Here is a 14,797-nt window from a genome sequence, read left to right as displayed (position 1 = left end):
CTACAAAGTACCCAGGGCATCTTTAGGGAGTGATGTCTCTGAAAGGCAGTGTCCATTATTAAGGACCACCAGCACCCAGGGCATGCCCATTTCTCACTGTTACCATCAGGTAGGAGGTACAGAAGCCTGAAGGCACACACTCAGCGATTCAGGAACAGCTTCTTCCCCTCTGCCATCTGATTCTTAAATAGATTCTGATTCAGATTCTGACCTGTATGGAGCCTCCAAGTAACTGTCAAAGTAACTCTTGCTGCCAATAATAACATAAATAAAATAACTTCAGCAAAAGCTCAAATAACAGGGCCCAGAACACACACACTCCTACGACTCAAGCATACTTTTTCATTATTAGCCCGTCACCCACATTGTTCCGGTCTGAACAGAAATCGACTATTTTGATGCAGAATTAGCTTATCAGTTATGGATATTAATTATTGTAAACTGTATATTTGAATTCTTTCCTCACAAGATCAATCACCATTCACAATAACGGTGTTAAAGTCAATCGAAACTTGAAGCAGACTGCTGATGATATTCTGAAATAAGTAAAGACAATGCAGTCTTAGTTGTTGGGTATATTTCCCATTCTTCTGTTATCTCGTCTAGCTCTGGCACCCCTTATTGTGTAAAGGAATGCTATGCTTTAGGAAGACCTTTCTGGGAAAGTCTCATGACAGAGGCCACACTCTTTTGGCTTGAGTACACACTGCCACGGTCTATCTGGTCAGTTGTAAGCAGAGGTGTCTCCGGCAGCCTCACTTCAAAGGTCTCCCGGACTGTAACTGCCCCAAGCTATTCTTGCCTTACTGCAACTTTCATATTCCAGTCAATTTTTTTCATCAATGTAAAGAAAGCTTTCTAGCAATTTAAGTCACCGTCCCCTAGTGATTTAAACTCTCTTTCAAAATGTTTTATAGCTGTTTATAAGATGCTATTAATGCTGTCAAAGCCAGTATTTATTGTCCATCCCATATTCCCCTTTGTGCAAGTGGTGGTGAGCCCAGACCATCTGATGAAAACACTCCCACAAATTTCCACAGTTCAGGCCCAGCACTACGGGGAGAGTGAGGGGAGATGTCCATTGCATTTATTGAAGGAGGAGACGAGGGTGCAACGTAGAAGATGGAGGGCAGTGGCAAATAAGACTTGAGGGAAAGGGTCAGTGGATAGGGTAAGAGGTGAAGAGATAAATGAGAGCAAATTAGGAAGAGGGAGCAATGGGAGTGAGAGGGTACAAGAGGAATGCAGATAGAGTAGGAAACTAGAAAGAGGCAATGCACTAGGCGATCTTTGAGTGAGTGAGTGAGTGAGTGAGTGTGTGTGTACATACACAAACAATTATCCGTGTGTCCATTTCTATGTGGATGTTTGCACATAAGCAGACACATGTGTAAGTGCTGCCAAGGTGACAGCAGTTGGTCTCCAGCTGTTTAAGGCTCCTTTCCAACTATATTACAACCTTATTTAATTACTGAGCGGTGTGCAAAAGCTTTCCCAGTTTTAAAAGTATTCATGCAAAGATAGCTTCCATCCCTGACTAAAGTTTGGTTTGGTTTCTTCATGACTGGGCCTCATGGACAACCCATCAGAAGCAAACCTGAACATTGCTATTAACTGGTGGCATTAAACTAAATCAAGTTAAACTAAAGAGTAACTTTGTAGAGCCAGTTATTTGGGGATACTTGTTTCATAACCAGAGATTTATGTGGCTGCTAAAGTTCAAGTTCTGGTTGATGGTGACCTGCCAAAGGTAGAGAACTTCACGATGGCAATGGCATAGAATGAATCTCAAGGATAGGTAATCCAACATTTGCTTGTTGGAAATAATTTTTGCCTGTCACTTGTGTGATATTAATGTTACATCCCACTTAGTAGCCAAGGCTAGAACTTTCCCTAGCTCTTTGGAAAAACACTAAAGTACAGCTTTTTCATTTGTTGCAATAGAATTAAATATTGGGAAGCTAGTGACCAATTTTGCCACTTCTGACTTTATGATGGAAGGAAGATCACAAATGAAGCAGCTGAAGACTATCAGGCAGAGTCACTGCCCAGGGAACTTCTGCAATGATATACTGAGCTAGTCTGATTCACCTTCAATGACCACAACTTTCTTTTCTTTGTGCAAGCCAGTGGCATTCTCTTGACCACATTAGCGTCACTCCTTGATGCCACACTTCATCAAGTGCTCCTATGATATGACAAATATGGACAGTGACTCTCACCTCTCCTTATTTACCCACTAAACAGAAAAGTAAATGCCACTTGATAGCACTACCAACAGCACATTCCATCACCTTCTTGATGATTAAGTGGCAATCAGCAGGATTAGATCTATCCTGCTTTTAGGGATGGAGCACTCTTGAGTAATTCTCCACCTTGTCAGGTAGATGTCTGTGGTAAACTTACTGGAAGAACATACCTTGTTCATGTTTCCTGTGATGGCAGGTACCTCAGTAGGATGAGTCATCTACTAGCTGAAAATGGTTGCTAATACTTCATAGTTCAAAGTAAATTTATTATCAAAATACACATATGTCACCATATACAACCTTGAGATTTATTTTCTTGCAGGCATACTCAATAAATCCATAATAGAATAATAACCATAATAGAATCAATGAAGTACCACAACAACTGAGTGTTCAACTTGTATACATAAGGCAACAAATTGTGAAAATGCAAAAAAGAAAGAAATAATAATGATAAATAAACAATAAATGTCAAAAACATGAGATGAAAAAGTCCTTGAAAGTGAGTCCATAAGTTGTAGGAATATTTCAGTGATAGGCAAGTAAAGTTATCCCATTTGGTTTAAGAGCCTGATTTTTGAGGGGTGATAACTGTTCCTGAACCTGGTAATGTGAGTCTTGAGGCTCCTGTACCACCTTCTTGATGGCAGCAGTGAGAAGAGAGCATGACCTGGATGGTGGGTGTCCTTGAAGATGGATGCTGCTTTCCTGTAACAACGCTCTGTGTAGATGTGCTCAGTGGTGGGGAGGTCTTTACCCGTGATGGAATGGGTTGTATTCCCTGCTTTTTGTAGGATTTTCCAATGTTCAAGGGCATTGGTGTTTCCATACCAGGCTGTGATGCTACCAGTCAACATACTCTCTACCACACATCTTTAGAAATTTGGTAAAGTTTAGATTTCATGCCAGATCTTTGCAAACTCCTAAGGAAGTAGAGGCACTGCCATGCTTTCTTCATTATTGCACTTACATGCTGGGCCCAGGACAGGTCCTCTGAAATGATAACACCAAGAAATTTAAAGTCGCTGGCCCCAACCACTGATCTTCCGATGAGGACTAGCTCATGGACCTCTGGTTTCCTCCTCCTGAAGTCAATAATCAACTCCTAGGTCTTCAGTCTTGTTTTCGGAAATTTTTTATGGGCTTCAGTATTGCAGAGGATGGGATGGTCTGGAATTTCTTCCTACAGTTAGCAGTTTAATTGGTCACAACAGCTGAATTTGATCTGTTCCAATATATGTGGCATTGTTTGATCCTGTCACTTGCATGCTGTTTTTTCTGATAAGTGCTCATGTAATCTTGTACCAGGTTAGCACTTTGTTTGTAGTAGTGGCCTTCTGAACTCAGTGAATCAGGTTTGAACCACAGGATGTATAGTATTGATAAAGGGAAGGATTTGCTAGGCCATCCCTCTTGAGTGTGGTGAGATATGATTCTCATCTCTTACTTCCCTGCAATTTCACACTCACAAATACATAACCTTACCAGATTGAACTGCATCTGTCACTTTTGCATCTAATAATGAGTTCATTGATACCTTTATTCAACCACTTTGCCAGTTTTGATCTAATTAACAGAAGTCTTAATTGTGGCCCCGACATTTAAGAACAATTTTTAACAAGTAAAGCAGGGGTCCCGATATTAAACCTCAGGGAGCTCTATTGATCACAGCTGTCTGGTCACTGAAGCTCCCATTTTCTATTTTAATCTTTGGCTTCTATGAATAAGTATATTCTTTAATCCAACTTGTCATTTCCCCTGAGATCACATGGGTTTCACTTTCTTAAGCAGTCTGTCATTGTAGACTTTGTAGGGCATTTTGTTAGAACCTATGGTGTCAACACTATGTCTTTTTGCCTTCATTAACCTTCCTTGCTTATCGTCTTATCAAAAGTAGCCTTTACAATTATAACGTTCAATGCAATAATTTACTATCCATTCATTTCATGATGCATGCATAACATTCAGTTATCATATAAAACAAACCGTTTCAAGTAGAGCTTAGACCAGCGACCAATCAGTGTTGATTAGCAAGAGTAAGTTAAAGGAAGGCAGGGCAAGTGCAGTGGCTGTTATCTGAATGGACATAGTCAGAGTGGGGATCTTGATGCTTTAACTGTTTGAGGCTTCGGCAAAGGGAGGCTTCAGTCAGAGAAAGCAAACAAACGTTCAGAGTTAAGTTTTGTTTTCTTCTTTATATCTGCTCAGCTAGGACAGTAGAGATTCCAGGCAAGATAGTGGAATGCTCTTCTTGCAGGATGTGGGAAGGCAGGGAGACTGCCAGAATCCCTGATGACTACACCTGCCGGAAGTATATCCAGATGCAGCTGCTGTCAATACACGTTCAGGAGTTGGAGCTAGAAATGGGTGAATTCCAAATCATTTGGGAGGCTGAGGGGGTGATAGGTAGGACATATAGAGAGGTGGTTACACCCAAGGTGCAGGACACAAGAAACTGAGTGACTGTAAGAAAGGCGAAAGGGGTTAAGGAGGCAGTGCAGAATACCTCTGTGGCCAACCCCCTCAACAACACATTGGATGCTGTCGGGTGGTGGGGTGGGGTGCCTAGCAGGTATAGGCAAACAGGAACAAATGAGGTGCTTATGGAGTACAAGGAGTGCGAGAGAACTTAAGAAAAAAATCAAGTTGTCTAAAAGAAGGCATGAAGTTGGTCCAGCAGACAAGATGAAGGAGGATCCTGAGGGATTCTACAATAATGTTAAGAGTAAAAGGATTGCTAGGGACAAAATTGGTCCTCTGGAAGATCAGAATGATATTCCATGTGTGAATCCAAAACAGATGGGAGAGATCTTAAATGCATCCTTTGCTTCTGTATTTGCTCAGGAGACAGCTACGGAGTCTATAGAAGTGAGGCAAAGCAGCATCAACTTCATGGACCCTGACCAGATTACAGAGGATGAGGTGCAAGTCAGGGTCAATAAATCCCCAAGACCTGCAAAGTTTTCCCTCCAACCCCATGGGAAGCAAGTGCAGAAATTGCTGGGGCCCTAGCAGAGATATTTAAAACATCCTTTGCAACAGGAGAAATACTAGAGGATTGGAGGACAGCCAGTATTGTTCTGCTATTTAAAAAAGGCTGTAAACAGAAACCAGGAAATTATAGGATAGTGAGTTTGACATCAGTTGTGGGAAAGTTATTGAAAGGTATTCTAAGGAATTGGTTATATAAGTATTTGGATAGATATGGACGGATTAAGGATAGCATGGTTTTGTGTGTGGTAGGTCATGTCTAACCAATCTTATAAAGTTTTTTGAGGAAATTACCCAGAAAATGGATGAAGGCAAGGCAGTGCATATTGTCTACATGGACATTTGACAAGGTCCTGCATATGAGGCTGGTCAAGAAGGTTCAGGTAAATTGGATTAAACATTGGCTTTGTGGAAGAAGCCAGAGAGTGATATTAAGGTTGCGTCTCTGGGGGCCTGTGACTATTGGTGTGCTGCAGGGATTGATGCTAGGTCCTTTGTTGTTTGTCATCTATATCAGTGATCTGGATGATAATATCATTAACTGGATCAATAAATTTGCACCATGATTGGTGGTGTAGTGAGCAGTGAGGATGGCTATAATGGCTTGCAGAGGTGATCTGCATCAGCTGGAAAAGTAGGCTGTCAAATGGCAGATGGAATTTAATGCAGTCGAATGCAAAGTTTTTCACTTCAGTAGGACCTACCAGGGTAGGTCTTATGCAGTGACTGGTAGGGCACTGAGGAGTGTGGTAGAACAAAGGAATCTAGGAATACAGGTCCATAATTCATTGAAAGCGGTGTCACAGGTAAATAGGGTCATAAAGAAAGTTTTTGGCACATTGGCCTTCATAAATCAATGTATTCAGTACAGAAGATGGGATGTTATGTTGAAGTTGTATAAGACCTTGGTGAGGCCTAATTTGGAGTATTGTGTAAAGTTTTGGTCACCTACCTACACAAACGATGTAAACAAGGTTGAAAGAGTTTACAAAAATTTACAAGGATGCTGTCGGGTCTAGAGGACCCAAGTCTTAAGGAACGCTTGAATAAGTTAGGTCTGAATTCTTTAGAACATAGAAGATTGAGAGGAGATTTGATGGAAGAATACAAAATTATGAGGGGCGCAGAGAGGGCAAATGCAATCTTTCCAAAGAGCTTGGATGGAACTACAACCAGAGGTCATGGGTTAAGGGTAAAAGGTGAGAAGTTTAAGGGGACCATGCGGGGAAACTTCTTACTGAGAGGGTTGTGAGAGAGTGTAATGTACTGCCTGTGCAAGTGTCCATGCAAGCTCAATTTCAACACTTGAGAGAAGTTTGGATAGGTAGGGATATGGAGGACAATGGTCCAAGTGCAGGTCAGTGGGAGTAGGCATTTTAAATGGTTTCGGCATGGGCTACACGGGCCAAAGGACTTGTTTCTGTGCTGTGTTTCTCTCTGACTCCATAACTCTAAGTACAAATATTGTTGAGTTATTTGGGTTTGCATCGCACCATGTAATCAGTATAGTCTCAACATATTTCAAATCTACTTTTATGCACTACTAACTCTTCAGATGTACCACAATAAGCTGTTTAAGTTGGATTCACTTGCACGGTAGTGACTAAATGTTTTGAGGTATTAATATTACTGATTGACTATTTTTGTTTAAGCACTTTACAGAAGTCCTGATCCAAGCAAACCTGTTCATTTATCAGACCTCAGCTGTATATCAGCCCTTCTCTGGTTACCTAAATGCATTTGAAAATAGATGAAGATACTGAAAAGATGCAGCGGGGTCATTTTAATGGGCTGTGTGTTGCAGATTATTGCATTTCTGTGAAATGGCTATTTTCATACTGTTTTAACCTTTGGAATGCCAACCATAACCAGCAATAAACCAGAGCACAAAGAACTAAAGCATCCCTAAACAGATCCATTAAGTGAAGCATACAACAAAATGAAAATACAGATCAGTTTTACTGTAACATCATTTCACTTGGCTTCTTAGATGTTAAAAAAATTGATCACTATCTAGAATTTATACAGCAAGATATTTTTATTAAGAAAAAAAAACACAAGACAAATGATTGATAGTACCTTTTGCCCAAAAAGTCTGCATTTAGATTAAATAAGACCATAAGACAATGAGGTTTAGGAGCAGAAGTAGGCCATTCAGTCTATCGAGTCTGTTCCGCCATTCAATCATGGGCTGATCCACTTCATCCAGTCATCCACACTCCCCTGCTTTCACCCCATATCCTTTGATGCCCTGGCTAATCAAGAACTTATCTATCTCTGCCTTAAATGCACCCAATAACTTGGCCTCCACAGCTGCTCATGGCAACAAATTCCACAGATTTACCACTCTCTGACTAAAGGAATTTCTCCACATCTCAGTTCTAAAAGGATGTCCTTCAATCCTAAAGTCATGCCCTCTTGTCCTAGAATTCCCTACCATGGAAAATAACTTTGCCATATTTAATCTGTTCAGGCCTTTCAACATTCAGAATGTTTCTATGAGATCCCCCCCTCATTCTCCTGAACTCCAGGGAATACAGCCCAAGAGCTGCCAGACGTTCCTCATACGGTAACCCTCTCATTCCTGGAATCATTCTTGTGAATCTTCTCTGAACTCTCTCCAATATTAATTTCTAAAATAAGGAGCCCAAAACTGCACACAATACTCCAAGTGTGGTCTCACAAGTACGTTATAGAGCCTCAACATCACATCCCAGCCCTTATATTCTGTACCTCTAGAAATGAATGCCGACATTGCATTCACCTTCTTCACAACCGACTCAACCTGCTGGTTAACCTTTAGGGTATCTTGCACAAGGACTCCCAAGTCTCTTTGCATCTCTGCACTTTGAATTCTCTCCCCATCTAAATAATAGCCTGCCAGATTGCTAAATAAATACTGGTGAACTTGGTTAATATGAGCAGACAAATGTTTATATTTGATAAAATGTGCTGTAGTCATAGAACATAAAACTGTACAGGCCCTCCAGCCCAGAATGTTGTTCCGATGTTTTAGAACATAGAAACATAGAAAATCCACAGCACAATACAGACCCTTCAGTCCACAATGCTGTGCCAAAGATGTATTTACTTTAGAAATTACCTAGGGTTACCCATAGCCCTCTATTTTTCTAAGCTCCATGTACCTATCCAGGAGTGTCTTAAAAGACCCTATCGTATCTGCCTCTACCACTTTTGTCAGAAGCCCATTCTGCGCACCCACCACTCTCTGCATAAAAAAACCTACCCCTGATATCTCCTTTGTGCCTACTTCCAAGCACCTTAAAACTGTGCCCTCTTATGTTAGCCCTTTTAGCCCTCGGAAAAAGCCTCTGACTATACACATGATCAATGCCTCTCATCATCTTATAAACCTCTATCAGGTCACCTCTCAACCTCCGCCCTCCAAGGAGAAAAAGGCCAAATTCACTCAACCTATTCTCATAAGGCATGCTCCCCAATCCAGGCAACATCCTTGTAAATCTTGTCTGCGCCCTTTCTATAGCTTCCACATCCTTCCCGGAGTGAGGTGACCAGAACTGAGCACAGTACTCCAAGTAGGTTCTGACCAGGGTCCTGTGTAGCTGTAAAACTACCTCTCAGCTCTTAAACTCAATCCCATGGTTGATGAAGGCCAATGCACTGTATGCCTTCTTAACCACAGACTCAACCTGTGCAACAGCTTTGAGTGTTTTAACCTACTAAAGGGTTAATCCACCCTTTCCACTCTCATGGCCCTTTATTATTTCTGCATCCACTTACCTATCTAAGAATCTCTAAAATCTCCCTATTGTATCTGCCTCTACCACCACCCCAACAGTGCATTCCATGCACCTACTTCTGTATTAAAAAAATTACCTCTGACATCTGCCCTCCAATCAATCACTTTAAAATTATGCCCTTTCATATTAGCCATTGCCACCCGGGGAAAAAGTGCTGGCCATCCACTGTATCTATGTCTCTTATCCTCTTATACATCTCTATCAAGTCACCTCTCATCCTCCTTCACTCCAAAGAAAAGAAGCCTAGCTCACTCAACCTTTCCTCATAAAATGTGCTTTTTTTTATCTAGGCAGCAATCTGGTAAACCTCCTCCGCACCATCTCTAAACCTTCCACTTCCTATAATGAGGCAGTAAGAACTGAAAACCAATACTCCGTGTGGTTTAACCGGAGCCACTAAGCTCAAAGTTCCCGAACTCAATCCCCTGACTAATGAGGGCCAACACCACCATGTGCCTTCTTAACCACCCTGTCAACTTGCATGGCAAATTTGAAGGATCTATGGTTTGGACCCCAAGATCCCCTTATTCCTCCACACTGCTAAGACTCTTCCCAATAACCTTATACCCTGCCTTCAAGTTCAACCTTAGAAAGTGCATCACATCACACTTTTCCATACTGAACTCCATCTGCCACTCCTCAGCCCAGCTCTAACCCCATTGTAACCTGCTGTCTGCAGTATCCACAACACCACCAACATTTGCGTCATCTTAAAGTTACTAACTCACACTCCCACTTCCTGATCTAAGTCATTTTAAAAATCACAAAGAGCAGGGGTCTCAGAACAGATCCCTGCGGAACACAAAACTTCGGGCTCATTGAACTGCTTCAAACCCACTTAAAATCACTTTCACATGAAGTGCTCCTGGGGATTATATTTTTTAATGTGGTTTTATTTCCGCTCATACAAACCATTATATTAATTTAACAATTATTTTTGTTACTTTATTTGCAAAATTAGTAATAGTAATTGCCAGTTTTGCCACAGGGCAAGATTGCATTATAGGATTTAACCGGTACTATTTTGAGAAACTGGCCAACCAAGCTCGTCTGCAATACTGTTTCTCTTGTAGCTGGCATGCAATGTAATGTCACTTAACTAAAACTAAGGAATAAATGACCAAGTCTGGTCATCCAGTTTCAAGCAATAATAAACTTATAATACTGTTATAACAGTAGAGCTATTTTTAATGTAATTAATAGAAACCACAAACTATAAACCCCATTCAACATTTGCTTTTGGTTTAGATGTTATATTTTAATTCATTGCTTGCTACTGACACAATAATGAAAGTTTTACCATTATGATAGCAGCAGCATTGAACATTTATATTGTAGAGTACCATTGTTTATGTTTTTGTTTGTTGTATTAACTCCAGACCAATAGGAGTGTTATATGGTATACGTATTTTTTAAGATTTTGTATAGAAGGTTCAACAAATGACAGAAATTTAAAATTTAATGTTAATAACCAACTTTATTTATATTTAGTGTCCAAAATAAGGGAGTGTTGCAGAGAATAGCACAGCTTCACAGCTGCATTGCCCAAAGTTTGGGCAACGTGGCCACGTAACAATTGTGGGAAACCTATCCTCCATTACAAAGTACTCCAAGTAAGACACCTAAAGTTATGATTTCCACTCAGGGTGTTATAATAGTAGTCGCAGACCAGAACTGTATTTAAGAGTCTCTGTATGGTGGCTCAGAATAAGAAGTTATACAGGAGACAAAGCAGAACCAAAATGGATTTAAGCATCATTATTTATTTATTTAGAGATACAGTGGAGAACAGGCCCTTCTGTCCCACCAAGCCCTGCTGCCCAGCAATCCACCTTTTTAACTCTGGCCTAATCACAGGACAGTTTACAATGACCTACTATCCAGTATGTCCTTGGAACGTGGGAGGAAACCCACACCCATCTACAATAAACTAGCTGGTCAAAGCATATACCTATGAAATACTACTGCTCTCTTTCATGATGTGATTATAAAATATAAAGTTTAAATACTCTGTGTGTGGACTTGCTGCTTCATCTGCCGGTATAATTTGGGGTAACTATGTGAAGTGCCACTGCAGCACACATACTTTTAAGTTGACAGCTTTGTTAAACCTCGCATGTCTTTCTAGCATCATGTTGAATTTTACTTACATTGCTGTAGTTTAATTGTAATTTAAAAGTTAACAATTATTGACTGCAAACTAATATCAATTTTTATCCTAGCAGACTGCAAAACTGGATGTAGGAAACTGAAAGTTTGGCTAAGCAAGAGATAACAAATGCTCAGTATGCTTGTCACTGCCTCTACTACTGTAATGATTATTGGCATGATAGCTCCTGGGAACTTTAGCATCACTGGATTTTCATATGAGACTCTGTGACTCTTGGATTGATTCATATTGAATCACTATCTTTTGTGCTTATTACTGACATGATGTGCTGCGTGCCAAGTGGATTTTTTTAACAGAATTGTTTGTAAACTTTGCAAATGAGTAGAATTTCTATCTTTAACTTGTTCATTTCTACCAAAACATAGACCATTTTGCAGCACAGTAGGATGTACAATGGTACAGTATAGCACTCTGCCCCCCTCCCCATCCAAATCGGACACGTGTGGTTCACATTGTAAAGACCTCAGAACCACTGCACCTATCTGCATCACATAACAATGAGTCAGAGCTTAAAGGTACTCCTCATGGAAGCCACAGTATACCCGCAGAAAAAGCTGCGATGGAGGTGAAGGAAGTCACGAGGGAGAAGGACATAGTAATCCCCAGTGTGTTAAGGTAATCCTCACAAGATGGTTTGGCCTGATCAGCCCCTTTTCCACCAACGACCCCAAGCCATTGTGGGTTGCAACTGATCAAGGGACGAAAGCTCTCAGCATGCAAGATAGAAATGGTTCAAACAAAAAGGTATTAATCAGTAAATAGGCATAAATTGATCTATAATGCAGACCTTTGACAAGTGAGGGTGGAAAATGATCTGATATGTGTATTCTTCCTCATTTCCAATGTCCCCGTTTTTCTGTCTCTAAATACCGAAGGTTGTAGAGTGGCTGTGAAAGATCTAATTTCTGCTAGTAGTGGAGGAAATGTAAAGCCTCTATCATTGTTGGGTGGGCAACTGATGATGGACAAAAGTGAATCACACCTGGGATACTTTTTCTAACTTCATCTGGTTTCATGTAGATGTGATTACTACCCCAAATAAATCTACCTTCTGCACATAAAATTAGGGGTGGAGGAACCAGTTTCCAGGCCACCATCATCATTATGTTGGTCCAGCTTTTTTCTTTCAAAATTATTGATCTTGTGATAATAGCCTTGATGGCTTATGATTCCAGTAAGATATCCACAGATAGACAACAAATATGATAGTAAACAAACCATGTGCATTTGAAGTCACAGACTCCTCAGGAACCTCTCAGTTGACAGAACTGCTGTTCCTAAGGTAGAAGGTGGCAGCTTCAAGTCCACATCCAATATTGAGAGTATGAACTGGCCTTTAGGGGCAGAGCCCAACATGATGAGATAATTGATCAAGATTCACTTGCACCCCTTAGTTTAATGGGAACATTGCAAAGATGAGCAGGTACTGACTGATACGCATCCTTCAGCCAACATCAATGTTGCTTTTAGGATCTTGCTCCATGCAAACTGGCTTCTATATTTCCCACATTACAAAAGTGACTGAACTTCAGAACTACTTAATTTCCCTTCAAAATAAGCCTAAGATGTACTACTCTACTGCAGGGTAACAGGGAACAATTTCCCATTGCCGAGGAAAGTTTAGCCCATTGTGCAGTATATACAGCAATTTTCCAGATGAATTTTACTTTCTTGTACTCTACACTACCTTTCTGTGGTGAAATAATCAATATTCCTTAAAGCTAGTAAGATGATGATGAAGAACAAAGAAAAGCAGCCCATCCTTAAATCAGGAAGGAGCAGAAGATAAATAAGCCTCAACACTGGGTAGAGGTACTTACTAAAAGATGAGCAATTTGAGTCATCAAACTACACATGCAAATGTGTAAAGAATTTTCATCCTCTCCCATCTGGCTCACAAAAAGCGCTCCACCACAATATAAAAATCATATTCTTCATCTGTCAGTCATGTTCATTAAAATGTAAAGTCAGTCAAAAATTATGTGTAATCAAACAGGACTGCCCAATTCTCAGTGCAGTGCCTCTCCCTGGAGTGCCTGTGTTTGAGGTGATGACTGAGCGTATCAACTTTAGTGGTGGTATATTTTCATCATCACTTCCTCTTACAATTTCTCCACTGCATAAGCTGGTTGCATATTTTTGGTTATCTAAAAGAATGGAGGTGTAAGAATAGACATTTTCAATTCAGTATTTCATGCAGGTGTTAGAGGTACCATCACTTGTTGATCTGGTATTCTGTGAATCATATGCCACATGGATGTTATTTTCCAGTGTATCCTGAAGGAGATTAGGCATTGACTCATAAAATTGTCGCAGGTTTGTTGCTATTTACTTATTGGCTAGGAAATAAATTGCAATCTATAAACTTTAATTTGTAATTTGCATAGTAGATGACCTTGCAGAAGTAATTTTGGCTGTGTCCTTTGGCAATTGATTAAAAAAAATAAAACCTGATGTAATCTCTTTACTGCGAATCCCTGTATCAGCTTCCCAGCCTCTCCAGACAAAAGACTTCATTTGTGCCACGTTTAATAACAAGACAATTATGCAAAAAATAGCAGGTTCATATCAACCTCCTGACCACTTAACTCTGCATATGTAGAAACTAGACTGAACTGTGCTGACCTTAATGGTTCTACAGATGTACTTGACTTTACACTTGACAGATCTACCAAGATTGTAAGTTCTATCATAGTTTGTTATTTTCAGTGAGATGTTGTTTTTTGTTTTAGAGAGGCTGGAAAGTAAAATCCATTCATACTGGATTGTGGTTATTTCAAGGTTTGTAAAGAAAACAATAAAAAGATCCCCTGTTTTTTAATCTCAGACACGGGAGCTGATTTTGAATGAATCTTGGTTTATGATGTTGGTCATGGTAAAATAAAATCTTTCTTTTGACTGCTAATAGTCAACCTGCCCTTTTCAAGAGCATTTCAAGGGCATCTGCGTGATGTAATTTTGAGTGGAAATCGATGCTTTCATTTGAAACCACTGCAATACAGAATTCTCTTACAGTCACTGCATGAATGAAATGTGATACAGTAAAAGGAACAGAAAATGTATCGTGGCCAACACAGTGGTTTCTTAACAAGGTCCTACCACAATTAGACACATCAGGAAATATTAACCTGCCAAATAACTTTGTTCTTTTTCTTGAACAAAATAAATCCAGTGACCTAAAAACTCAGTCAGTTATCCCAATTATGCTTTCACAGTCTTTAATTGCTGCACAGTAATTATCAACATGTTTTTTAAGAGGTATGTTGTTATATTGAATATTTTACTCACAACTATGATGTAAGAAATGTTCATGTCCTGGCAGGTCTATGGAAATGCAGGACCTAGCAAGTCCGCACAGTCGAGTGAACAGTAGTGATACTTCTGCTGGCTCAAAACTGGACAAGGCCAGCCTGAGTAACACTTCCATTATATCAAATGGAACAGCAGGTGAGTTGTGGCAAATGTCTTTTCCACACTTCCCAGTCTTGTTTATATTCTTCAATGTTATTTTAAACTTTATCATTATTTCTTCTCTTTTTCAATGATCAAGAGAAAGAATTGTCTTCCACTTTCTCTGAGGAGATATGGGGGTTCTTCAAATGTGG

At 40.1% G+C, this 14,797-nt stretch overlaps 1 protein-coding gene across 6 annotated transcripts in view; it reads left to right on the top strand.

Annotated features, from left to right (window-relative positions):
• eya4 (EYA transcriptional coactivator and phosphatase 4) overlaps window positions 1–14,797 on the top strand; it is a 419,225-nt gene that overhangs the window by 236,687 nt on the left and 167,741 nt on the right. For all 6 annotated transcript variants that reach the window (XM_059982433.1, XM_059982435.1, XM_059982432.1 and 3 more), the window contains exon 4: window positions 14,515–14,639. In XM_059982433.1, the coding sequence (XP_059838416.1) occupies window positions 14,515–14,639 (125 nt within the window). The remainder of the gene's footprint in view (window positions 1–14,514; window positions 14,640–14,797) is intronic.

Source organism: Hypanus sabinus, chromosome 10, assembly GCF_030144855.1.
Source record: "Hypanus sabinus isolate sHypSab1 chromosome 10, sHypSab1.hap1, whole genome shotgun sequence".
NCBI lineage: Eukaryota > Metazoa > Chordata > Chondrichthyes > Myliobatiformes > Dasyatidae > Hypanus > Hypanus sabinus.
Note: the sequence above shows the minus strand (reverse complement) of the source record. Positions and strands in the feature narration are given on the sequence as shown.